The following is a 24527-nucleotide window of genomic DNA, read 5'->3' as shown; positions in this document are numbered from 1 at the left end:
ACAAACCCTGGTTTGCAGATGCTATGTATTGGCTATTGAGAGGCTTTGAAGCCAAGCCAGTAGGGGCAGTTCTCCACAGGAATTAATGGAATTCTACGGTATTTCAATTAAATGTTTTGTTGCAGTGGGGACGGTAACATTAGTGATCTCTAAAAGTTATACTTTAAAGAATGTTATATTTTGTTATGTTTACTCACCTAGTATAATTTCAAGTATGCATTAAGGCACGTGTCAAACTCCATGGCGGGCCAAGTGTCTGCGGATTTTCGCTGCTTCCTTGTACTTGATTGAGGGGAGTAGGAACTCTCCTCACCTGGTTGTCTAGGTCTTAATTCGACACAAAACTGACGGGAAATAACGAAAACCAGCATACACTTGGCCCTCCATGGAATGAGTTTGAAACCCCTGCATTAAGGTGTCTAATAGAATAAACGTCGCAAAAAGGAATGTAGATTTACATTAATAAATGCATTTCAATAGCTTCCAAACGATGTTTTACAATGTTGGGGTAGTGCCAAAATGGAGGCACAGTGGCTTCAACACGGCGTCCCCAATCAATTAGTAATCCTAGTGTATATATACATGATTTATAACTCATTGGTCAAAAATCTAGTGAAACCTTGTGCTTGTTCATTGGTGTTGGCCAGGCCAATCAGAGCACTTTGGCGTTGTGCGTCTGTACGTCCATCTTGATTGGCTATTAACGTAAGTGTCATTTTAAAATGTTTCCTCTCCTGAATGTTGTGGAAAAGTGAAACCAGTCAAGTCAGTCTGAAACAAATAACTTAGCTAGTTAGACAGCCCGTATCATCACTAGCTAGGACTTACATTTCCCTAAAGTGCGATATATAGTTAGTACCCGCGATGTCTGGTCACCGCTGCTGTGAAGACGAGCACGAGCCAGCGGAACGGGACCTGGAGTATGCACTTTATCAGCGCATTGACGTCGAGAAACTGCAGTGCCTCAACGAAGCAAGAGAAGGCGATGGGAAACTCGTATTTAAACCATGGGATCAACGGACAGACGGGGAGAAGGTAATGTTATCAACTCATTAAACGTATAACGTAACATCATCTTAAATGAACCATTTTGGTGTAGAATCAATGAACCCCCCCCACTAAAATTACGTGGTTCTGCGTTAAATCAAACATTGAAAAAATTAACACCCATGTTTACTCATTTTGTACACTGAACGAAATATGTACACAGGTGGTGGAATATTTTAGTGTCAATGAGCCTGAATGTGATGAAGGGTCACTCACTCACTGTTGGTTAACTTTATCATAACTGTTATGTGATACTAATGAATTAATTTTTTTATATTTATTTTTTATTTCACCTTTATTTAACCAGGTAAGCTAGTTGAGAACAAGTTCTCATTTGCAACTGCGACCTGGCCAAAATAAAGCGTAGCAGTTCGACACATACAACAATACAGAGTTACACATGGAATGAACAAAACATGCAGTCAATAATACAGTAGGAAAAAAAGCCTATATACAGTGAGTGCACATAAGGAAGTTAAGGCAATAAATAGGCCATGGTGGCGAAGTAATTACAATATGGCAATTAAACACTGGAATGGTAGATGTGCAAAAGATGGATGTGCAAGTAGGGATATTGTGGTGCAAAAGGAGTAAAATAAATAAATACAGTATGGGAATGAGGTAGATAGGCTGTATACAGATTTGCTATGAACAGGTGCAGTGATCTGTGAGCTGCTCTGACAGCTGGTTCTTAAAGCTAGTGAGGGAGATGGGAATCTCCAGCTTCAGTGATTTTTGCAGTTCGTTCCAGTCAGTGGCAGCAGAGAACTGGAAGGAAAGGCGACCAAAGGAGGAATTGGCTTTGGAGGTGACCAGTGAGATATTCCTTCTGGAGCGTGTGCTACGGGTGGGTGCTGCTATGGTGACCAGCGAGTTGAGATAGGGCGGGGCTTTACCTAGCAGAGACTTGTAGATAACCTGTAGCCAGTGGGTTTGGCGACGAGAATGAAGCGAGGGCCAGCCAACGAGAGCGTACAGGTTGCAGTGGTGGGTAGTATATGGGGCTTTGGTGACAAAACGGATGGCATTGTGATAGACTACATCCAGTTTGTTGAGTAGAGTGTTTGAGGCTATTTTATAGACATCGCCGAAGTCAAGGATCGGTAGGATGGTCAGTTTTACGAGGGTATGTTTGGCAGCATAAGTGAAGGAAGCTTTGTTGCGAAATAGGAAGCCGATTCTAGATTTAATTTTTGATTGGAGATGCTTAATGTGAGTCTGGAAGGAGAGTTTACAGTCTAGCCAGACACCTAGGTATTTGTAGTTATCCATGTATTCGAAGTCAGAACCGTCCAGAGTAGTGATGTGCGGGCAATGATTGGTTGAATAGCATGCATTTAGTTTTATTTGCATTTAAGAGCAGTTGGAATTATCTTGAATTAATTATCTTGAATTAATTATCTTGAAACGGTCTCCATCTTCTGCAGTTTGTTGAGAGTGATGCTGATGAAGAGCTCCTGTTCAACATCCCGTAAGACCCCCCCCCCCTTCAACCCCCTTTTCACCCTTTCTTATTCTGTCATTTTAACTTTAAACCTGTTTCATCATATTATGTTTGTTATTTTTCACAAATCATATTTTTCTCAGGTTCACCGAAGGGTCAAGCTGAAAGGGATCGTCATCGCCGGTGAAGACGGTGAATCGCATCCTGCTGAAATGAGACTGTGAGTGAGTACTGTTTCACCTTGAGCCAGTGTAGCATGTATCAACTCTTTGAGATTTGGTGGTTATTACTCACAACAAGTCAACAGGTGTGTATTAATTTGTGCAAAAGGGGTTACAACGGGAAATGTTTTACAACTAGTTTCTATTGGACATATTCCGGTAGGTCCATCCCTGTTTAATTCTGTTTGCTTCTGTTTGCTTTTGTTTGGTTCATAGTGAATTCACCCCCAGCTCTGAGACCGCTGTGCAAACTGAAAGAGCAAGTATTGTAGTTAGCTTATTGCTCCGTGAGTGACATTTGACTCATTCTTCACACCGTGAGATCAAGACAGCTTCTGCTACATCGGCATGGAATTGCATTTTATTTATTGTCAGCGTGTGTGGTTTTGATAACTATGTGTTGTTGCATTCTCCCTGTAGATACAAGAACATAACCCACATGTCCTTTGACACATGCAGAGAACCTGAGGAAGTCTTCCGTCTCAATAGAGATCCACTGGCTCAGCTGGAATACCTAACTAGGTAAGAGCAACAGAAGTGCGCAAACACACTAAAAGTAGTATTGTTTTCCAAGAAAGCAATGGGGTTTATGGTCATTGCTCACCCATAGACTATTTCTGAGACAAAATAGCAAAACCATTATGCCTAAGTACCCACCAAACCTAAAACACACCAAACGAATCAATCCTAAATTGACATTCTTTCCAGAGTTGCGCGTTTTTCCAACGTTAATCACTTGTCAGTTCACATATCACGGAACTTTGGGACAGAGTACACACGGGTCTACTACATTGGGCTGAGAGGGGAGTACTCCCAGGTGAGAACAAACATGAGACCAACGTTCAGTAAATGATCTTATACAGCTCAGACAGTGTATGCCTCAGCTGAGTTTATTTTTCTTATTGCTCTAAGGATTTCCAGAATTGTTTCACTTTTGTATCAGGCTTTACTTTGACTGTTATATGTTGTCCATTTTTTTAAATGGCAAAACACCTCACCTCTGTCTCATCTGTTTTCTTCCTCCCAGGCTCATAGACATGAACTGACCATCTGCAACTACGAGGTGTCCGCTAACCCCGCAGACCATAAAGTCGACAGCATCATCCCACAAACAAATGTAATCTCCTGAGAGAAAGGAGGGGTGGGATAGTTGCATTGACGGAGATGGGTCAAAAGGAAGTGTGATGGATACTTAGGCCTGGTGGGTGAACTTTCTCATTGGAGGTCAGGTATGCCTAATACTGAACATAAGTGTCTAATCTGGATTTTCTCAGTTACACTTATTGTACCACCGAGTGGAGGCTGAAAGAAGTACTTTTTCGTTTGGTAAATGAATACATTTAATGTCAGTTGCTGGTAACCCTGTGATAAAGCATCACGGTGCTTTTATCTAAAACTATATCTGGTCGCTGTCTGCCACCTAGTGGTTTGTTGTAATATGACAACTTGTCTCAGCAAAACTGGAATGACTCAAGTCCCCTGCAGTGGGAGCTCACTCACATTCTTTCATCCAAGCTCTGAATGGCATGGCAATAATGTGACTATGTAGACATTTTGACACAACCAAAGTAGATCAGCATAAGGTTTTCATTTGATTAGACTCATATACACACACTTACTTTAGGGGTGAGTTGCTTACTATACCACACAGCTTTCTTTGACACCCACCAAACACAAAAGCTATTTAACTCATGATTTCATTGCATTATTAATGTGGTGTCACATTGCGGTCTATGACCGCCAGTGGCTGAATGTGATGGCTTGGTGCGACATATTGGGGTTGGGAATTTGCTGTATGCGTAGGCTGAGAAATAGAAAATGTCCTCAGCTGTTGTGTGTAATGTAATTATTTGAAGAATAAAGATGCGTTACATAATATATTTTTTAATTAGTATAGAATTTAATTGAAATGTAGATTTTGGATTAATAAAAGGCAGTTTTGTTATTTGTGTAAAAATATGCTCTTTGCATTTGGTATAATTTATTTGTTTAGTGTAAATTGGACTAGAATATACTGCCTATCGATTGATGGAGGGGTGTACGGTAAGCGCGAGCTCGAGAAAGGGTTTGTACGTCATCATGACATCACGTCGAAGAATCCCCGCCCTCCACACCAGTAGCGGAAGTTCTGTTGATATTCTTGGACAGCAATTGGTGAGTGTATGAATTTGTATTAGCGGGCCGCGGTTTTACAATAATCATTTACCCCGTCCGTACCGAATCCACATGGGCCTTCGGTTACCACTGGGGTTCAAGGGCATGGAAAAATGATGTATTCAAATACCTGGTCGAATTTAGGCCACATGTCAATCGAACCAAGCTCGAATGGCAGTGTACTGAGACGATACAGATTGCTGCTGTGTGGTTATCTTTCTAAACTAGTCATTGTGCGGATTTATAGCCCGCTAAACGGGATTAAACTGGCTACTTGGATGTAGCTAACTAGCTTTTCCGTGTTTGAAACAATCTAGCTAGTGGCTTTGCACTAATCCTCTCCCGAATTCTCCCAACGGGTCGCTCAACGACTGGGTTAGTGAGCTAAGCTGCTTCTCAGCCCCATTGTTTCTTCATCCCCACCCCCTTCCTTTCCTTTAGCTAACTAATGAACAAAATATCCGTAACCTGAATCGCAGGTTGTCTATGTATAGCCACACGTCTACCTCAAATTTTCGAAATAAAGTCATGTAAAAAGAACTGACTTATGTTGCAAGTAGCCACACCAACTAGCTAGCCTGCATAACCAAGCTGGCTTTTAAAATTAGGGGGTGTAATCATTAGTCCAAACAGTTCCGTTTTGCAACTACAGCTAGATTTTCTATTGGAAAAATTCAGGTAGGTCCCTCCCTGTTCCGTTTAAGAACCGTTTTGCAACATAATCGTCGGAATGAATACACCCATGTGTTGCTGGTGAAAGACTGCTATACTGACTGCCGCATATGACTTGATGCTTGCCAGGTGGATAGAATTTATGCACCGGGTTTACCTTACAGGGCCTTTATCCCAATAATTATTGCTCTTGACTACTGAGGAAATCGAGCCATTAGCTGCTGTAAATGCAAGTGAATAAAGAGCCAAGGCGGGACATTTTCTTACGCCAACCACGGAACCAGTCAACGTTTAGTTTGTCCTAGACAGTTTAATGCAAGTCAGATGGGAACTCGTGATGTTGTAGCCGTGCATGGACGGCATTGTTTGTATCACAAGCAGAAGCCTTGCGCAGAGGGAGAGAGGTGTGACTGAAATCAGTGTATTTCCACCCAATTAGCTTTTTGTGGTCTTTCTGTTATCTCTGAAGGGACTGAGAATGTTTGCCTTGCAAACACAATTATAGTCTGCCTAACATTAAGTGGTGGTATAAAGTCAAAGGACTACATTGGCATGCTGGAACAAAGCCTCCTCTGTGTCATTGATGCTACTATCCAAGTGCTCTCTGATAGGCCTGTTCTGAAGCAAATCTCTGGTTAATGCAATCTGGGGTCCTTGGTACGTCCCTACCGTAACCATAACTTATACCTAACCTTAACCATTTTAAATGTCAACTTCAATTTGGTATGGATGTCCCAAGGATCCTGGATAGCAATGGACCAAATGCTGTAGGCCTACCTGCCTGGGGGAATCGTATAGTTTGGTCTATTAACGCGTGCAATAGCTGACACGTCGCAAGGAAATGAGGCAAAGGCACAATGAGCATGCGTGTCACTGCAGTTCAGAAAGTTATTGTGATGTGTGATGCACGGCCCTGTTCTTTCTCCCTATTGAGCCTGTCATTATCATTCCCCTGATTTGGCTCTTTTCTGTCTCTCCCTTTGCTTTCACTAACTGCCGGTCATTAGGTGGGTGGAATTGTAACTAACTCGGTGTATGATCTCCCTAATATTAAACCTCCTTACGTTTCCTTTTATTTTCTCCCCCCATTGTTTCTTTCTCTTGCTCGCCTCATCTTTTGGTTGTCATATGTCACTCAACCTGACTTTGAGGGTATTAAAAGTTGACTTTGAAAACAATATGCTCTAGCTAGCCAATATCCATTATCAGTGGATAGGCAGTGGCATCAGTCCTAGCCTATTGGCATCTTGGTTAATTACATAAATACAGTTAGGAGTACATTTAGTTGAGTTTCAAAACTTGCTGACTGAAGAGATTCTTCTCAGTATTCAGCCTGTCTCTTTGGTTCAAAGCAGCCATAATCTGTGGGATGTTCAGTTCTTTTGTCATCATGTCTGTCCCTATGCTGAATAGCTGCGTTGATAACCAGCCAACGTCATTGATATGCCCTTCCCCCCCCCCCCCCCCCCCCCCGTCCTCTCTCTAGCACCCCTTACAGTGTATGTGTGGCAACAACATGTCTCTGCCGCTGCTTGCCGAGGCTGTGACGGTGTCTGGGACAGAGAAGGAGACCGCTGCGGTGAGAGACCACACCAACACCATACTGTAACTTATGGCATCCATCAGCAAATTTGCCCACTTGTTGCAAAGTATCAAAGGAAGTGGAAGAGTTGCCTTGGTAAACCTAATTTGTACTTCAGAGGCACTGTAAACTAGGGCTGGGACGAAAATTTTAAACAAGTCTTTAGTTCTTTAAAAACCTGCTGTAGGTAAAATATTGGGTTCTTTGAATTGGAAAATAAATAAATGATGACAATGATGTTTCTCTAAAATTAGGACTTTTTCCTAAAGAAGTTAAATCTGCTTCGTATTTTGTTTACTTGCCAAGATACTGACAAGTATTTATTTGTTTTCCAATTCAAAGAACACTATTTTACCTACAGCGGGTTTTTAAAGGACTAAAGACTTTGGTTTAAAATTTTTGCCATGGAAAAAATACTGCAATACTAGTATCGTCCCAGCCCTAGTTTACAGCAACAAGTATCGTGATACTGGTATCAACCCGGCCCTAGTTTACAGCAACAAGTATCGTGATACTGGTATCGTCCCGGCCCTAGTTTACAGCAACAAGTATCGTGATACTGGTATCGTCCCGGCCCTAGTTTACAGCAACAAGTATCGTGATACTGGTATCGTCCCGGCCCTAGTTTACAGCAACAAGTATCGTGATACTGGTATCGTCCCGGCCCTAGTTTACAGCAACAAGTATCGTGATGCTGGTATCGTCCCGGCCCTAGTTTACAGCAACAAGTATTGTGATACTGGTATCGTCCCAGCCCTACTGTGAACCCACTGGGCAAAAAGTGCTTAAATCAACGTTTTATTCCATGTGATTTCAAAAAAAAGAATCAATGTGGTGACGTTGAATCAATGTGGAAAGTTGATTGGATTTGCAAAAAGTCCTCAACGTAAGGGAATTTAATCCTTTTTTCACCCAACTTTTAACCCAAATCCAATGACATGGTTATTTTTTGTTGTTGATTTCACATTGTACTTCCGGCGCCGACAGATGGCCGCCTCGCTTCGCGTTCCTAGGAAACTATGCAGTATTTTGTTTTGTGTTATTTCTTACATTGTTTCCCCAGGAAATATGAGGTTTTATTACAAACAGCCAGGAGGAACTATTGGATATAAGAGCAATGTCAACTCACCAACGTTACGACCAGGAATAAGACTTTTCCGAACCGGATCCTCTGTTTGGTTTACCACCCCAGGAAAATGGATCGGATCCCAGCCGGCGACCCAAAACAACGGCACCGCAGAAGGGGCAGACAGAGCGGTCTTCTGGTCAGGCTCCGTAGACTGGCACATCGTGCACCGCTCCCGAGTGTACTACTCTCCAATGTCCAGTCTCTTGACAACAAAATAGATGAAATCCGAGCAAGGGTTGCCTTCCAGAGAGACATCAGAGACTAACGTTCTTTGTTTCACGGAAACATGGATCACTCGGGATACGTTATCAGAGTTGGTACAGCCACCTGGCTTCTTCACGCATCGCGCCGACAGAAACAATCATCTCTCTGGTAAGAAGGGCGGGGGTGTATGCCTTATTATTAACGAGACGTGGTGTGATCATAACAACATACAGGAACTCAAGTCCTTTTGTTCACCTGACCTAGAATTCCTTACAATGAAATGCCGACCGCATTATCTACCAAGAGAATTCTCTTCGATCATAATCACAGTCGTGTATATCCCTCCCCAATCAGACACATCGATGGCCCTGAAAGAACTTCATTTGACTCTATGTAAACTGGAAACCACATATCCTGAGGATGCATTTATTGTAGCTGGGGATTTTAACAAGGCTAATCTGAAAACAGGGCTCCCCAAATTTTATCAGCATATTGAATGCGCGACCCGGGCTGGCAAAACCCTGGATCATTGTTATTCTAACTTCCGCGACACATATAAAGCCCTCTTCCGCCCTCGTTTCGGAAAATCTGACCAGAACTCCATTTTGTTGCTCCCAGCTTATAGACCGAAACTAAAACAGGAAGCGTCCGTGCTCAGGTCTGTTCAACGCTGGTCCAACCAATCGGATTCCACGCTTCAAGATTGCTTCGATCACTTGCACTGGGATATGTTCCGTATAGCGTCGGACAATAACATTGATGAATACGCTGATTCGGTGAGCGAGTTTATTAGCAAGTTTATCGGTGATGTTGTACCCACAGCATCTATTAAAACATTCCCCAACCAGAAACCGTGGATTGATGGCAGCATTCGCGCAAAACTGAAAGTGCGAACCACTGCTTTTAATCAGGGCAATGTGACCGAATACAAACAGTGTAGCTATTTCCTCCACAAGGCAATCAAACAAGCTAAGTGTCAGTATAGAGACAAAGTAGAGTCGCAATTCCACGGCTCAGACACGAGAGGTATGTGGCAGGGTCTACAGTCAATCACGGACTACAAAAGGAAAACCAGCCCCGTTGCGGACCACGATGTGTTGCTCCCAGACAAACTAAACTACTTTGCTCGCTTTGAGGACAACACAGTGCCACTGACACGGCCCAAAACCTGCGGGCTCTCCTTCACTGCCAACGTGAGTAAAACATTTAAACGTGTTAACCCTCGCAAGGCTGCTGGCCCAGACGGCATCCCTAGCCGCATCCTCAGAGCATGCGCAGACCAGCTGGCTGGTGTGTTTACAGACATATTCAATCAATCCTTATCACGGTCTGCTGTTCCCACATGCTTCAAGAGGGCCACCATTGTTCCTGTTACCAAGAAAGCGAAGGTAACTGAGCTAAATGACTAGCACTCACTTCCGTCATCATGAAGTGCTTTGAGAGACTAGTCAAGGACCATATCACCTCCACCCTACCTGACACCCTAGACCCACTCCAAATTGCTTACCGCCCCAATAGGTCCACAGATGACGCAATCACACTGCACACTGCCATAACCCATCTGGACAAGAGGAATACCTATGTAAGAATGCTGTTCATCGACTACAGCTCAGCATTTAACACCATAGTACCCTCCAAACTCGTCATTAAGCTTGAGACCCTAGGTCTTGACACTGTCCTGTGCGACTGGGTCCTGGACTTCCTGACGGGCCGCCCCCAGGTGGTGAGGGTAGGTAACATCTCCACCCCGCTGATCCTCAACACTGGGGCCCCACAAGGGTGCGTTCTCAGCCCTCTCCTGTACTCCCTGTTCACCCATGACTGCGTGGCCATGCACGCCTACAACTCAATCATCAAGTTTGCAGACAACACCACAGTGGTAGGCTTGATTACCAACAACGACGAGACGGCCTACATGGTGGAGATGAGGGCCCTCGGAGTGTGGTGTCAGGAAAATAACCTCACACTCAATGTCATTAAAACAAAGGAGATGATCGTGGACTTCAGGAAACAGCAGAGGGAGCAGCCCCCTATCCACATCGATGGGACAGTAGTGGAGAAGGTGTAAAGTTTTAAATTCCTCAGCGTACACATCACGGACTAACTGAAATGGTCCACCCACACAGACAGTGTGGTGAAGGGCGCCTCTTCAACCTCAGGAGGCTGAAGAAATTCGACTTGTCACCAAAAACACTCACACACTTTTACAGATACAGCCTGACAGGATGCTCTCGATTGTGTATCACCACCTTGTACGGCAACTGCTCCACCCACAACAGTAAGGCTCTCCAGAGGGTAGTTAAGTCTGCACAACGCATCACCGGGGGCAAACTACCTACCCTCCAGGACACCTACACCACCCGATGTCACAGGAAGGCCAAAAAGATCAAGGACAACAACCACCCGAGCCACTGTCTGTTCACCTCGCTATCATCCAGAAGGCGAGGTCAGTACAGATTAGAGGTCGACCGATTATGATTTTTCAACGCCGATACCGATTTATTGGAGGACCAAAAAAGCTGATAGCGATTAATCGGACGATTTTTAATTTTAAAAATGATTTTTTATTATTATTATTATTTTTAAATATATTTTTAACATTTTTATAAAAAAAAAAAGTTTTTATATAATTACATTTTTTATTTGTAATAATGACAATTACAACAATACTGAATGAACACTTATTTTAAGTTAATATAATACATCAATAAAATCTCCAGTAAATTGGGGCGGCAGGGTAGCCTACTGGTTAGAGCTTTGGACTAGTAACCGGAAGGTTGCAAGTTCAAATCCCCGAGCTGACATGGTACAAATCTGTCGTTCTGCCCCTGAACAGGCAGTCATTGAAAATAAGAATTTGTTCTTAACTGACTTGCCTAGTAAAATAAAAATAATGAAACATGTTCAATTTGGTTTAAATAATGCAAAAACAAAGTTTTGGCAAAGAAAGTAAAAGTGCAAAATGTGCTATGTAAGAAAGCTAACGTTTAAGTTACTTGCTCAGAACATGAGAACATATGACTGAAAAACAGCTTCTATCTCAAAGCCAGCTTCTATCTCAGACTGTTAAACAGCCATCACTAACATTAAGTGGCTGCTGCCAACATACTGACTCAAATCTCTAGCCACTTTAATAATGAAACATTTATTACATCAATTACATCACTAGCCACTTTAAACAATGCCACTTTATATAATGTACACTACTCATCTCATATGTATTTACTGTACTCTACTATCTACTGCATCTTGCCTATGCTGTTCGGCCTTCGCTCATTCATATATTTTTATGTACATATTCTTATTCATTCCTTTACACTTGTGTGTGTATAAGGTAGTGGTTATGAAATTGTTAGGTTAGATTACTTGTTCGATATTACTGCATGGTCGGAACTAGAAGCACTAGCATTTCGCTACACTCGCATTAACATCTGTGAACCATGTGTATGTGACAAATAAAATTTGATTTGACGTTAGTTAACAATTCAACCAAATGTAAATAACATAAAAACGTTGAACTGCCGTCTGTGCCCTGTGGGAAATTATTTGGTATGGTTGCACAGCCCTATCAGAACTGTGCTATGTTAAAATATTGCAGCTTGAAGGCATAACAAACTGATTACACCAGTTATTTGGGTCTGTAAGCACTTGTAAGGTCAAAACCAACTTGATTTAATTCACTTGTGAATGCTCATATTTGATTTTTACAGAATTAAAATTCATTTTAAAATAAAAATAAAAAAAACACATTCTTACATTCTATCTGGCTCGCCAAATTCATTTTCTTTATTTTATGCTGCCTCTGATTAAATATTATTATTTAGCGTTGGCAAGCAGTAATATCAACTGAGTAGGAATTTGCCCTTTGTTGTTGTTTGGCCTGATTCACTTGTACATGGTGTTCATATGCAAATACAGTGCAGTAGCCATTGGTGTTCTTTGTGGTTCGTAATGCACCATTGACCATTTTACAATCTCCCCAACTCTACCACAGGTGATCTTCCTTCATGGTTTGGGTGACTCAGGGTGAGTTTTCTGTTTGAATTCTGTTGCATGCTTCCCAGCCAACATTTTGCATATATTTTTACAACATTTTGAGGCGTTTTGGTGTTCGGCAGGTTTTTTTCCGGCTGTTCATGCACACGTTTTTTTCTTTTTTTCTTGAGGCAAGTCGAAGTTCGGTAGCCGAAGTCTGCGCCCCTTTGTCAGTGATTGATCAACCGTACTACTCCTAGTAGGATTAGGTACTATGGACGGGATTCTTCAATTAAAGTGTTGCTTGTCATTCAACGACAGACGACTAGTTTTCATGCAAATGTTTTCACTTGAGAAATACTGCACCAAACATCTTAGTTAGATGTAAAATTGCGCGACTAAGACTTCCTCTGCAAAAACGTGAAAATCAAGATAATTTATTACAGTTAGATTAATTCAGACTATTTTGAGCAAGTGTGCACCTTCATATATACGGTCATGGTGTATACTGACTATGTTGTTGCTACGGCGTCTCAAGAGGGACAAACGGTAAAAATGGCTTATTTAAAAAAAAAAAAAACGATAGTCTTTTAAGGGAGTATGAGAGGCACAGACATTCACTTTGCCTAGCCAAGTTCTGCTATGAGGAAACCGAACCTAGTATGCGGGCACCTTTTATACTCTGTATAAATCGTTCTGTCTTATAGCCTAATCTGTAAAGAGTACAACGTTCTCTCTCTGATTTGCTCTTTTTCTTCCTGTTGTCAGGCATGGCTGGGCAGATGCCATGACGGCTATCCGACTGCCACATGTAAAGTATATCTGCCCCCACGCGTAAGTCTGTATGATTATCTGTCATTTTCTGACAAGTTTATTTCTCTGCTTAAGTGCCTCTGTCTCAATTTCCAGAGTAGGCTGTAATAAGAGAGTTGAGTCTTATATTTGGTAGTGTCTCATCTCTGATCTTTCTATACAACCACTTTGTATTCCTCCACCCATGTGTACTTACATTGACTCACTTGTTTGTCCGCAGGCCCAGAATCCCCGTCACTCTCAATATGAAGATGACCATGCCCTCATGGTGAGTCATATGTTTGCCCTGATCTGAAAAATATGTCATTGGCCAATTGACTCTAACCTACACTTCAGTGGGAAAATATTTCCTTTTGGTAAGATTTGTTGAACAAGGATTTCCTTCAAAGACGGATTCACACACACACTACCAGGATACCAGGGGCACATAAGATATACAGTGAGCTCCAAAAGTATTGGGACAGTGACATATATTTTTTGTTGTTTTGGCTCTGTACTCCAGCATTTTGGATTTGAAATAATACAATGATTGAGGTTAAAGTGCAGACTGTCAGCTTTAATCTCTTAAAATATACAAAAAGTGCTGTAATTTCTAAGCGGTTCATCCGATATGGATGAAAAAAAAACACATTTAAAGCTGACAGTCTGCACTTTAACCTCATTGACATTGAATCATTTCAAATCCAAAGTGCTTGAGTACAGAGCCAAAACAACAAAACATTTCACTGTGCCAATACTTTTGGAGGTCACTGTATGAGATGCGTATTAAATCGACTGACCATGGATCTGTAGGTTTGACCTGATGGGTCTCAGCCCAGATTCTCCAGAGGACGAGGCTGGCATCAAGAGGGCAGCGGAGAACAGTAAGTCATTCAGTGTGACACCAGTAATATATATATATATATATATATATATATATATTATTTATTTATTTATTTATTTATTTATTTATTTATTTATTTATTTATTTATTTATTTATTTAATAGCATTGTAGATGCATATAGGTATCATACCAAGCAAGCCCTATTCACATAACCATGTTAGCTAAAGCACAGTATGCTTCATTATTAGACATTATCAGCCCCACTATGTACTGTAGATGTTCAATTTCCGTTTTCACTCTATTCCACAGTCAAGGCCATAATCGACCATGAAGCAAAGAATGGGATACCCGCCAATCGTGTGCTGCTTGGAGGGTTCTCTCAGGTAAGCGTCAATGTGAATCGCTATGGAGGTGTTGTGCAAATGAAGTCCTCTTTTTCGAGTACCTGATTCTCGGTGATTTCTTTTTGTCAACATTGCTGTTTAAACTGTGTAAACCATGTGAACATCTCTATAGCTCTAAACCCATTCTACCTCTCTTTCCCTCGATTGTTCCATTTCTCCCAGGGTGGGGCTCTGTCCTTGTATACCGCTCTCACCTGTCAGCAGCAATTGGCGGGCGTGGTCGCTCTCAGTTGCTGGTTACCGCTTCACAAGAGTTTCCCACAGGTACAGCTACACAGCTTACTTGTTTGTACAGTACTCTCGGGGCCCCTGAACATTCCACAGAGCTGTTTCTTTTATTACTGGGCTGGATTCCAAACTGGAAAATGTACTCTCTGTTTGTCTTGATGATTTTGCTGTGTAGATATGAATGAGCTGAATATGTGATTTGGTGTTAGAACCTGGTCTTGGTCTTCACTTTTTGCTTGTATTATTTGGATGTAATGGTCTGTTGTTCCCATTAGGCGGCGAGCGCCAGTGGGAACAGAGACATGCCCATACTGCAGTGTCATGGGGAGATGGACCCCATGATCCCAGTGCAGTTTGGGGCCATGACGGCCGAGAAGCTCAAGGTCATCGTCAACCCTCAGAAAATCACCTTCCGGACCTACCCGGGACTCATGCACAGCTCCTGTCCTCAGGTAAAAGGGGATTTTGGTTGTAACATGCATGAGTATCAATGTTCTATATGTGTTAATATCTTTCTATGAGTATCGGTGTGGAAGTATTCATGGTGTTCGGTTTCTTATAAGCCTCTTTATTTTGATTTTGCAGGAGATGGCAGCAGTGAAGGAATTCATTGAGAAGCAGTTGCCCCGAATCTGACCTCACCTCAACCCCATTGTGACCCTTAAACACTGACTTCTCACCTCTGACCTGCCATTCTCCCACTGGAAACAGCCATGAGCACTGCCCCCTCCCTCCCCATACATACACAGTAACACTTACTTTCACATATCATCATCATATACACACAATACATTCCATAAAAATCCAACCAACGCACATTATACTGGACACACCATTTATAAACGCACATTTGTTAACACACTGAAGTGCACACACAAGTCTTACCTTTTTGAGCGAGAATCACACACTCGCACAGTACATTCCCCTAGGATTCTTTTCTCTCTTATCCAACCCGCCATTGTCCCCTCTTTCTTTCTCTCAATCTCTCTCCTCCTTTCACAACCTCCACTCCTGTTTCCCTCCTATGCTGTGTGTGTCAGTGAAGCAGTTAGTGTGCAGGTGGCCCTGTTGCTAGATGCCACCCGGTGTCAGAGAGCCTGGCTCAGGTTCAGCAGCCTGTGGTTCTGGTCCTCAGGCCCCGAGGCCTGGTGCCGTCTGGAGTGACTGGTGCCGTCTGGAGTGACTCTGGTGCCACGCTGCTCTGCATGCTGTTCCCAACGGGTTCACGGCCACTGGTGGGGTTGTGGTCACACCCCAGCTACCCATGGGATGCCCCTGTTACTCCTGGGTGCCCCTACTTGTGCTGATTCAAATATCTGACATTATTATTAAAATAAATAAATAAAGGAAACCTATGGATCATTACTTTTGCCGCCATCTTCTGTTCTTTACCGCAATTTAGGGCTATTGATGATGTGGATAAAGTGTACATTTTATGATTTATTTTGTTTGACATGAATGGGAATGATAACAAAACTGAAGTGGGAGGATTTCATAAAAATGTATTGACTGACAAAGATTAAAATGTTGAATTACATGAACCTTAAATGGCTTAGGGCTTTAAAAAAATCCTAGAAATGAAAGCTAAACCTAGATTGGTCGTGTCTCACACCAGATGGAACGAGACCAGGACATAAAGTGTAGTAGACACAACTGGACTCATTTGACTGCAGCTCTTCCTAGCTGTTCCCTCTAAGCATCTAGCATTTGACCAGTGATTCAAGTTCCATTCCATCCATGTGTCCAGCACAAATCAGTCTCGGCTCTCACGCTGACAGGTCATTTTTACAGTCGGAACAAAACCATTTACTCATTTGACAACTTACTGGCACCCACTAGTAAAGTGTGAAAAGGTCAGAGTTAACTCTGAAAATGGTTATACACTGGGAAGGCTTTGATAGAAAGAAGCTGTTCCTTTTAATTGAAGGGTGATTTTTAAAAAGCATTAATCTTGAACAACTTGTGGCTCTTGGGTGTATGACTTTTAACTGAGTTAGTGTGCTAAAATAAGATGTTCTGTCTTTTCCTTTTGTCAATGTTTTCTCTCTTTATGATGACCTATTCTGTGTTACTGAAACCTCATTTAAAAGGGTAGACATTGGAGAATAAAAAAATCTGTATTGATTGTTCCGCTATTTAATGAATGTCTCTTACTCCTTAATTTGTCTCTTATGACATCTTTCCCCATGTCATCTTCCTTGACCCAACACATCTGTTGTGACTTTTCACTTGTACTAGTGGGCTACATTTTGTATTTTCTCTGTTCCTTTCTCTTTTCTTTGTCTTCCATCCCTTTTTTGCCTTCTAGTCCCATCCTATCACCATTCCATGTGGTCCTGAGTCGTACCATTCCATGTTCTCCTGAGTTGTACTTTGTCTTTGTTAGAATTTTTACAGTTGTGACTCATTTTGATCTGTCATTTTGTCTCAATGTGTTTAGTCACTTTGTCATCTCATCTTTGTGTCTGTTAATTTGACTGGCTAAAACATGTTGAGTGACTGCCTGTCCCTCAGGTTATTTTATTTTTCCAAGACACCTGTATGTGTGGAATAAATGATGCAAATAACAACAGTGCATTTGAGTTGAGTGTTTTTGTGGAATGGTTATGGTAGTAATATTATGGTCTGTGAACTGTGCATCACATCGTTCAAGAAATTGGGGACATCCAAAGCGTGCATGTGTACGTCTCTTGTGCAGACTTCTGCAGTGCAGACCATAGAGAATGATAGAGGCCTCTAGTGGCCCAAAGGGCCATTGAGGGCTTCCACCCCTTTTAAAGTAGCCAATTGGTTGGGACTTCCTATGGGTTGTAGCCTCAATGGCCGCTGCCCATGCTATCACAGATGCTATAATGGCACCGATATAAAGTTGAGTCCTCTATTTCTATGTTGCAGACTAAGAAATGTGTGTATTTGGGTAGTTAAGTGGTAGTTACCACGCTAAGTGAACAGGACAAGCCATATAACATCAATGTTTCAGGGATTGAAATGATCGAGTCTGTTTGAAAGGAGTCTGTCACTTAAGTGTAGCCTAATGACATGCATGAATTGATCTACTACTGTAACGGCATCAGAAAGGTAAACGTAATGTTTCTTGAGACATTTAGCTATATAATAGTTTTTCCTTCGCCTTCTCGAATGTCCTTTTTTCTTTTTGCCTTTGAGTTGTGTCAACAAAAGTCGACCAGTACCCCAGAGGAGTGAGGGGAGTTCAGAAACTCAGGAAATGGCACTGCATTGTAGTTAACCAGGCACATATAGTTAACCACTGCCTGCAAATCTCTCAAAATATAATATGTAGGCTAGGAGATAGCCTACCACAGATGCATTCTTGCCACCGATGCAATTGTTAGTCCTTTTACCAGACATGGGGGTGCTTATTACATTCGATAATGCGAAGCATAAATTAACAGATAAGCTATGATGATGTGAGAGACCAGTATGAGGGATTGACGAAAGAAACAGAACACATTTATTAATGGTGTCTTTATTGGGTTACAGGCAAACAGTAATTTGACAACAATGTTAAATAGTATCCAGGTACATGAGTGATTGGTCGATTTCCCAGGCATTGCAGCTGTGCTTTTCCACAGGAATATGAATGTTCCATCCAATGTCAGAAACATACTTTTTGTATTGCCGTATTCTCGCACTTTTTAATAGTGTCTGTCAAATTGTGAGTGAGATATGCTTTTTATTCCTCTATCGCCACCATCAGCCTTTGGGTCAACATTATTCTTGAGAAAATCATTTAGTTAAACCTATTCCTGAACTAAAAAACTAAAGTATGGATAGTCTCCATAGAGTATCCTTTTAGGTCCAGGAAACCGGCCCATAGTGCATTGATTCTTTTGACATGACATGAAGTTTTCGCAAAACTTCAAACTCAGCTCTCATAGACCACTGTTGTGGGGCAAGTGTGAACTGCCAAGTTCATGTGCCAACTTTGAGTAACTTTCCTTGCCATTCACGACAAGGAACAGGTTATAAGCAATTTCCTGGGTCATGACTACTTTATTAGTGTCCCCTTTCAGCTGCCCCCGACAACAATGGTTTAGGTCTGCTGAGGCCAACCTAACCCTCTGTGTCTGGGTTACTGTCATTGCTGATTATTGACCCAACCTTGCAATGTAAATGCTTTTCAATTAGGACTGACTGAGTGAATCCCAGACCCCACTGAAGTTCATGAAGGGAACCATTGCTCATATCAAAAGAATCAAGTGTATTTTGTACTTCTTCAGTCACTGCTAGTATCCATTACTGCACTGTGAATTCATCCCATCTGAGAACATAATAGCACATTTGTTTGTTGTAATTGTGGATGTATAGAGAAAGAGATGCAGAAATAACCAAATTAAATACATTAGAATGACACGCTTATAAATGAATTTACAAGGCTTTTACACTTACAAAATACTGGCTTAAAGAACAACAGCTGTCCCTGAGAAAATGATAGAATAGCGCTTTGTTTACTGCAAATTCCGTGTGTATAAAAATAAGAAAACTAAAAGTATAAAATAACTTGTTTTGACAAATTATGACGACAAATCGTGATAAGAGTCCATTCAGTATCCAGTGCACCTTTAACAAAAGCTGTAAAGAGATGTAATAAATACATGTTTCATAATAAATATAACAAATAAATAAAGCTACATGTTGCTCTCTCTAGATCTAATATTCAGTGCAAACTTAGTTGACCATCATTGTAAATACATAGCACTGCGATACTGCACAACCCTTACAACACCGCATATAAATCAGGTTGTTGCATATCATCATCTCGACATGATTTCTTATCACTTGGGCGTCGTAGAATAGAGATCATACGTGATGTAACTGAATGAATGATAACTGATGGTGTTGTATCACAATTCATATTACTGAACCAGATTTTTTCCCACACAGCCTTTACATAGCAAATGTATTTATTTTAAGCCCCACTGATATAGTTGGGACTATACTATGTTCTCCTCCTCTTCTTCTTCACACTCCCTTCCGCAGCAGTCACAACAGCGGCAGCAGCCACAGCAGTAGCGCCAAAGCCACCGTAGCAACCTGCTGAATGGAGAAGCCTCTGCTCTTACTACGCTCATCTGAGCATCCTCTATCACTGTGTGCTCCTCTGATTGACCCTGGAGCTCCAGTGATGAACTGGCGAATGTCATATCCACTGTGGTTTGCTCTGTTTCTTGACTTATTTCTGCCAGCATACTGTACTCCTCTGTCGTTGAGTCCTCCATCAACCACATTCTCTCTTCTTCTATGGTTAATACCACGTCTGAGGTTTGGACACCTTTGTCACTTGTCTCCAGTGTTTCCATCTCTTTTTCCATATGAACCTGCAGTCTCTCGATCTCTCGGAACATCTCCACTTTTAGCATCTCAAGCTCCTGGTCCTTCTCCTGAAGTTTCCTCCTACCTCTGTCCCACTCTGTTTGCCGAGCTTGGCTGTCTCTCTCCAACTCTTCCTTCATCTTCTTTAGCTCTTCTTTCTCTCTTTGTATCCTTGTTCTCTGTACCAACTCGTGTCTCTGAATCACTGCTAGTCTTCCCTCTAGATGTTCTTTCATCTCATGAACTCTGTGCTTAATCTTCTCAATCTCCTCCTTTTCTGCCTGAGCCTCCTGACGGATTTTCTCCAAATGATCTCTCTTTGGGAGCCTTTCATCTGTTGCTCTCATTTGTTCTAGATCATCTCTGTCCTTCTTGACTGAGTCCATCGTTTCGTCCTGTGTCTGAAGTGTCTCAACCGTGCTTTGTTCGGGTTCATCCTTTATTTTTTCTGTCTGTGTTGTGTCTGAGATGAAGACAACTTCATCACTCTGTTTCTGAACGCTGTCTTCTCTTTCCTCCAGCAGAGGCGCCTCCATCATTGCTGCACCCTTTCTTTTGTCAATCTTCTCCTTCGGTCTTTCTATTTCAGCTGCCATGTGTTCCAACTCATCCATCTCCGACCTCGTCTTTCCCAGTTCATCTCTCTCTCTTTCCACCAAGTCCATATTGTTCATCATCTCCTGTCGCTGTCTTTCCATATCAGTCTTAAATTGCTCAAGAGTGTCCCTCTCGTCCCTTAAGACGGCGGTAATTTGTTCAATTTCGCATCTCTGCCGCGTAATCATAGACTTCATTTGTTGCAGGTCATCCTTCTCCCTTTCAATCATGGCCTTGTTAGAGTCTATTTCTTCTCTCTCACTTTGCATCTTAATGTTCATCAGCTCTAAATATGCCTTCTCTTGCTCCATCTCCTCAATGATTCTCACATTGTCCTCCATTTGCTTTTGTATTTGGATAGCCATTTCCTCTGCACCCTCGTTCTCCATGGTTTCCTCCACAACGTTCTCCAGATCTTCCAGCGCTCTCTGGGACTCTATGTTAACCCGTTCTAACCCCTCCGTCTCCCTCCCTGTCTTCTTTTTAATGTCCTTAGTTTCCTCCTTTCTTTCTGTTTCTTTTAGGCGTTCAAGTTCTTCTCTGTCGTGTTTCAGAGTTTCCATCAGGTTGTCTTCCATTTGATCTTTCTGTTCCTCTGTTTCAGCCTTTATCCTCGCCACATCCTCCCTCTCCCTCTTTGTCATTTCAATGATGGCTTCCACCTCCTCTGTTTGTTTTTGCACGCCAGCAAGCTTCTCTTCCAGTTCATTCTTTTCCATGATTATAGCATTTTGTGTTTTGCCCATCTGTTCTATTTGTCTGTCGATGTCCATTTGAATGTTTTCCAGCTCTTCTTTCTTGACATTTAACTCTTCCATTTGTGTTGCAATGTCATCTCTCTGTACTTGTATTTCAGCATTAATCTGCTCTAAATTTTCTTTCATCTTCCCAATATTCTCTTTCATACTCTGCTCTTCCTCTGTCAGTGAAGCCATCCGATTTTTCACTCCATCTTCTTCTCCTTCTAACTCAACTCTTCTTTGTTCCAGCCGACTAATATCAATTTCTGTCGTTTCCTTGGTGTTCTCCAGTTCTTGTATTTCTTTCTCCATCTTCACTTTAATTTGTTCCAAGTTACGTTTCTCCTTTGATGTCATGTCCTTCAGGTTGAATGTTTCTTGTTTCTCTGTCTTTATCTCAGCTTTCAACATTTCCAGTTCAGGGCTCTTTGTCTTGATATCCTCACTAACACGTTCAATTCCCTCCTGACCCTTCTGGATTTGAGCAGCCCTGTCCTTAACATTCTCCTTTTCCCTCTTTGTCTCTTCCACGAGGTTGTCTAGATTATCTGACCGTTTCTGTAAATCATTCTTGATCTTTTCAATCTCAGCCTTCTCATCCTGTATCTTTTGATTGTTCTCCTCTATTTCCTGTCTTTGTTTTCCTATTTCAGACTTCATGGATTCCAACTCATCCCTCTCTATCATTGCCAGCCTGTTGGTTTGTTCCAGGTCCTCTTTCTCTTTGTCTATGTCATGACCTTCAACTTCTTCCATGTCCCCTTTGAGCTGTTCCTCCAAGCTGTCTTCCATGGGCTCTGTCTGTGTTTGTGCTTCAGCCTTTATCACAGCTGTTGGTTCCATGATTTTATCCATCTCCTCCCTTTGTTTTTGCAAGGCAGCATTCCTCTCGTCCAGTGGATTCTTTCCCACAAATATGTATTTTCTCATGTCATCATGTTCTACTTTCTGTCTGTCTAGATCAGCTTGAATGTTTTCCAACTCTGCTTTTTTGACATTTAACTCAGCCATTTGGGCTGCAATGTCCTCTCGCTGTAATTGTATTTCAGCATTGATCTGCTCTTGGTTGTCTTTCATCTTCTCGATATCCTCCCTCATTTGTCGTTGTTCTTCTTTCAGTTGTCTCTCTATTACAACCTTTGTCGCTTCCAGCCTTTCCATATCGATTGCTATCTTGATCTTGGTATTATCAATTTCTTCTCTTTCTCTTTCCATCTCAATCTTCATTTTTTCCAGATATTTCTGATCCTTTAATACAATGTCCTTGATGTTCTCCGTTTCTTCCTTCTCTACCTCCACTTTTGTAAATTCCAGTACTTGTCTTCTTATCTCGGGTTCTACCATGACACTTTCAATTTCCTCCTTTTCCATCTGGAATTGGACAGCCATGCCCTCAACATTCTCCTTTCTGCTCTTCATTTGTAAATCAGCCTTGATGTGTTCCAGCCCACCCTTTTCATCTAGTATATTTTGTTTGTCTTCTTCTATTTCCTTTCTCTGGTTTTGTAGTTCCTCCTTTTCTCTGTAAATATCGGTCCACATGTTTTCCAGCTCTCTCTTTTTGACATCCAACTCTTCCATTTTACTTTCAATACCATCTCTCTTCAGCTGTATTTCAGTGTCTAGGTTTTCTTTCATCTTCCTGATATCCTCCCTCATTCTTTGGTGTTCCTCCTTCAATTCAGCAATCTCCATCTTAATCCTTTCCAGATCATCCTTTTCCTTGATCATCTTTTGTTTGTCTTGTTCAATTTGCTGTCTTTGGTTTTGCATGTCCTTTTTTTGTCTGTCGATATCTGTCATAACACTTTCCATCTCAGCCTTTTGGACATTCAGCTCCTCCATCTTGCTTTCAATGTCTTCTCTCTGTGGTTGTATTTCAGCTTTGATCTGCTCGAGACTGTCTTTCATCTTGCAAATTTCTTCCCTCATTCTTTGCTCTTCCTCTTTCAGTTCAGCCATCAACATTTCTGCTTCATATTTATCATTCTCGATCTCAGCTTTTCTCTGTCCCAGCTCATCCATCTCCGTCACCATCTTGCCCTTGGTGATCTCAAATTCGTTACTCTCCCTTTCCACTTCAATCTTAATTTTGTCCATGTTGTCTTTTTCTTTTGAGATAATTTCCATGATATTATCTGTTTCTCGTTTCTTTGTCACAATCTCAGATTCCATCACTTCCTGATTAGCTTTTGCTCTCTTGATATCTTCAATAACACTTTTCATTTCCTCCCTTTCTTTCTGGATTTGTTCTATTTCCTCCAATTGTCTCTGGGTTTCAGACTTCATCAGATCAAACTCATCTCGTTCTTTCATGGTCAATCCCTTCTTTCTCTCAAAGGCTTCTTTTTCCTTATGTATCTCCTCCTTTACATCTTCAAGTTGTTGTCTTTCCCTCGTGAGCTTTTCCTTCCAGTCTTTTTCCATAGCCTCGGTCTGTACTTCTGCTTCAGCCTTCAAGCTCGTCAAGTCTTCACTTTGTCTTTTCATCAGTTCAAGACTGATATCAAATTCCTCTTTCTCCTTGCTCATCTTACCTCGCCTCTCTTCCAACTGATCTTTCTCTTTCAGTGTTTCATCCTTCCTGTTGTTCACTTCCTTCTTCTCTCTTTCTAGTTCTTCACGCATTTTCTCCAACTCAAGCAATTTTGCATTCAGCTGGTCCTTTTCACTGTCAATTTCATCTCTAAGTCTTTTGATTTCACAACTTTCCTGCTTTAAGATGTCCATCTTCCTTCCTATTTCTTCCCGCATTCCATCGTCTTCCTCTTTGAGCCTAGCCATCTTGTTATCCATGTTGTCTTTTTCTCTCACCATTTCTGCCTCTTTCACTCTCAGTTCACCCATTGAGCTTTGTATCATTTCCTTGTCATTGTTCACCTCTAGCAACTGTTTTTTCATGTCCGTCGTCATTTGTTCCAAATGTTCTTTCTCTTTCCTTTGGTCTTCCATGTGAGATTCTGTCTCCTCTCTCTGTTGGTGTATCTCACTCCTCATTTGTTCCAGCTCCTCTCTCTCCTTTGTTAGCACATCCCGACTGTCTTCGATGTCTTGTTTCTCTCTTTCAATCTTGTCAGTCATGAGTTCCAGTTCGTTCTGCTTTTGTTTGTTCTTTTCCATAAAACCCACCATTTCTTCTCTTTGTTTTTGAGTTTGGAT

General features: G+C 41.7%; 4 protein-coding genes across 10 annotated transcripts in view; 3 read left to right on the top strand and 1 right to left on the bottom strand.

Annotated features, from left to right (window-relative positions):
• The first annotated feature begins 324 nt into the window (after window positions 1-324).
• LOC149970282 (PITH domain-containing protein 1-like) lies at window positions 325-3913 on the top strand. Of its 4 annotated transcripts, XM_090228156.1 has the most exons (6): window positions 687-1035; window positions 2475-2518; window positions 2635-2711; window positions 2929-2999; window positions 3133-3234; window positions 3740-3874. In XM_090228156.1, exons 1-3 carry the CDS (start codon window positions 865-867, stop codon window positions 2654-2656), a joined length of 237 nt encoding a protein of 78 aa, XP_090084282.1. In that variant the 5' UTR covers window positions 687-864; the 3' UTR covers window positions 2657-2711; window positions 2929-2999; window positions 3133-3234; window positions 3740-3874. The 4 variants fall into 4 exon arrangements, with proteins under 4 accessions (XP_090084279.1, XP_090084282.1, XP_090084280.1 ...); XM_090228154.1 differs by lacking the exon at window positions 2929-2999 and having other exon boundaries at window positions 3740-3913; XM_090228155.1 differs by lacking the exon at window positions 2929-2999 and having other exon boundaries at window positions 2635-2715.
• Window positions 2704-3841, top strand: LOC118946455 (PITH domain-containing protein 1). The gene is made up of 4 exons (XM_090228352.1): window positions 2704-2711; window positions 3133-3234; window positions 3421-3529; window positions 3740-3841. Exons 1-4 carry the CDS (start codon window positions 2704-2706, stop codon window positions 3839-3841), a joined length of 321 nt encoding a protein of 106 aa, XP_090084478.1.
• On the top strand, window positions 3777-16062 carry LOC110489310 (acyl-protein thioesterase 2). Of its 4 annotated transcripts, none has more exons than XM_090228151.1 (10): window positions 3777-3913; window positions 7025-7117; window positions 12448-12479; window positions 13197-13262; window positions 13462-13509; window positions 14034-14104; window positions 14375-14448; window positions 14632-14733; window positions 14973-15149; window positions 15283-16062. In XM_090228151.1, the coding sequence occupies exons 2-10, from the start codon at window positions 7040-7042 to the stop codon at window positions 15331-15333; spliced, it is 699 nt and encodes a 232-aa protein (XP_090084277.1). In that variant the 5' UTR covers window positions 3777-3913; window positions 7025-7039; the 3' UTR covers window positions 15334-16062. The 4 variants fall into 4 exon arrangements, with proteins under 4 accessions (XP_090084277.1, XP_021417699.3, XP_090084278.1 ...); XM_021562024.3 differs by lacking the exon at window positions 3777-3913 and adding an exon at window positions 4761-4866; XM_090228152.1 differs by lacking the exon at window positions 3777-3913 and adding an exon at window positions 4777-4866 and having other exon boundaries at window positions 7025-7216.
• Window positions 16063-18168: 2106 nt separating this feature from the next.
• The window catches only part of LOC110489254 (uncharacterized), a 62724-nt gene continuing 56365 nt past the window's right edge, over window positions 18169-24527 (bottom strand). The window contains exon 5 of the mRNA XM_036971109.2: window positions 18169-24527. This exon is cut by the window's right edge and continues 41160 nt beyond it. Within this exon, the coding sequence (XP_036827004.2) occupies window positions 19653-24527 (4875 nt within the window). The 3' untranslated portion in view covers window positions 18169-19652.

Source organism: Oncorhynchus mykiss, chromosome 30 (genome assembly GCF_057628025.1).
Source record: "Oncorhynchus mykiss isolate SJ-2025 chromosome 30, ASM5762802v1, whole genome shotgun sequence".
NCBI classification, from domain to species: Eukaryota; Metazoa; Chordata; class Actinopteri; order Salmoniformes; family Salmonidae; genus Oncorhynchus; species Oncorhynchus mykiss.
This window is presented reverse-complemented; position numbering and strand designations above follow the sequence as displayed.

What these genes read in the sequence shown, in the direction of transcription:
- LOC149970282 (XM_090228153.1), top strand. Translation starts at nt 865, where the DNA reads ATGTCTGGTCACCGCTGCTGTGAAGACGAGCACGAGCCAGCGGAACGG. An exon ending in AACGGACAGACGGGGAGAAG is followed by an intron (nt 1,036 to 2,474) that starts GTAATGTTATCA and finishes CATCTTCTGCAG; the next exon opens with TTTGTTGAGAGTGATGCTGA. An exon ending in GAGCTCCTGTTCAACATCCC is followed by an intron (nt 2,519 to 2,634) that starts GTAAGACCCCCC and finishes TATTTTTCTCAG; the next exon opens with GTTCACCGAAGGGTCAAGCT.
- LOC118946455 (XM_090228352.1), top strand. An exon ending in CAGCTGGAATACCTAACTAG is followed by an intron (nt 3,235 to 3,420) that starts GTAAGAGCAACA and finishes CATTCTTTCCAG; the next exon opens with AGTTGCGCGTTTTTCCAACG. An exon ending in TGAGAGGGGAGTACTCCCAG is followed by an intron (nt 3,530 to 3,739) that starts GTGAGAACAAAC and finishes TCTTCCTCCCAG; the next exon opens with GCTCATAGACATGAACTGAC.
- LOC110489310 (XM_021562024.3), top strand. Translation starts at nt 4,792, where the DNA reads ATGACATCACGTCGAAGAATCCCCGCCCTCCACACCAGTAGCGGAAGT. An exon ending in AAGTATATCTGCCCCCACGC is followed by an intron (nt 13,263 to 13,461) that starts GTAAGTCTGTAT and finishes GTTTGTCCGCAG; the next exon opens with GCCCAGAATCCCCGTCACTC. An exon ending in CAAGAGGGCAGCGGAGAACA is followed by an intron (nt 14,105 to 14,374) that starts GTAAGTCATTCA and finishes TCTATTCCACAG; the next exon opens with TCAAGGCCATAATCGACCAT.